Source organism: Fukomys damarensis, unplaced genomic scaffold (genome assembly GCF_012274545.1).
Source record: "Fukomys damarensis isolate Sample0158 unplaced genomic scaffold, DMR_v1.0_HiC HiC_scaffold_19, whole genome shotgun sequence".
NCBI lineage: Eukaryota > Metazoa > Chordata > Mammalia > Rodentia > Bathyergidae > Fukomys > Fukomys damarensis.
In genome coordinates, this window is record NW_022900931.1 from 40,990,339 (window position 1) to 40,991,603 (window position 1,265).

Here is a 1,265-nt window from a genome sequence, read left to right on the forward strand (position 1 = left end):
AAAAAAGCCGGGCGTGCCTGTAATCCTAGCACTCGGGAGGCTGGCGCAGGAGGATCACTGTGAGTTCGAGACCAGCCTGGGCTACAGAGTGAGTTCCAGGTCAGTCTCAACTACATAGTGAGACCCTGTCTCAAAACACCAAAAAACCGAGAACTTAATCTTCTAAAGTCTCTCCTCTCTCCCCCACTAACTAGTCTTCCCAGCCCTGTAGCCCTCCACCCAATCCTCCACATCATTCTCCCCTAAAAAAAGAGCCACAATAAATAACATAGCTCCTCTGGATAAAATTACACCTGGTGGTTGTTGGGTAAAATTCAAAACTCTCATTTGGCATAGAAATTCCCTCCATATCTCGACTTCCGCGGAGCCATTCTTCATTTCTCACCAGCTCACGCCCCAATGTCACCGAAACAGCTCTTCACACACATCACAGTTCGCTCTTATAATGCCTGATGGCCCCGAACCCGGTCGGGACCCACTCCAGGCATCCTAGACCGCAGGGGCTCAAGGCCCCTAGCCAGGGCGCGTCACCGCCCACCGCCTACAGCCCAGCAAGATTCCTTCAGATTCTGCGCAGCCGACCCAACTCCCCGCTGGCTCCGTCCCCTAGGCGGTCTCAGATCACTCCTGTACCCATCTTCCGCCCTTGTAAACACTTATCCACACTGCAACAGAGTAAGCTGTCTCCCAACACCGGGAATTCCTCCAGGTGCGCGTTTTCTTCCTTGTTCCGTTGCTCAAGTGCCTGCTACTGCATCTAAAAGGCTAAAGCCATTAACCCCCCAAAACGGGTCAGGACCACTCAGGTATGTGGCGCAGGCTACGGAAGGAAGAAAGGGAAGGTGGAACAGTCAAAGCCAGGAGAGAGACAGCCCAACACCTGGAGCGCCCGGGCCAAGCCTCGGGAGGCGGGGACACAACCATTCACCCAGCTGTCAATCAAAGGTCCCGACGCACGGGGACCGGAGAGGCCACCCGAGCCCACCGCCTCCCGCCCCGGACCGGAGCCTCACTTCTCCACATCCGCCGACTTCATGATGTGGGTCTTGGCCGCCGTCAGCTTCCACGGCCCGAAGGAGAAGTTCTGGTGGCTGCTCTGGAAGCCGTGGATCATCATGGCCGAGGAGCGCGCGAGCTGCGGCTGCGGCGGCGGTGAACACCGTTCCCTCCGCCTCGCTGCGGCACCGCCCCCTCTCCTTCGGAGCCGTTACCATGCCCCGCCCCGCCCCGTACCCGCGACCCCGACACCGCCCTGCTTCCCGCCT

General features: G+C 58.4%; 1 protein-coding gene across 2 annotated transcripts in view; it reads right to left on the reverse strand.

Moving 5' to 3' along the window:
* Nucleotides 1-1,265, reverse strand: part of Tiprl (TOR signaling pathway regulator) — a 21,776-nt gene extending 20,511 nt beyond the window's left edge. Inside the window, exon 1 of one of the 2 annotated variants that reach the window (XM_010633964.3) lies at nt 1,014-1,265. In XM_010633964.3, coding sequence (XP_010632266.1) covers nt 1,014-1,117 — 104 coding nt within the window. In that variant the 5' untranslated portion in view covers nt 1,118-1,265. The remainder of the gene's footprint in view (nt 1-1,013) is intronic. The other variant, XM_010633965.3, reaches the window with a different exon arrangement.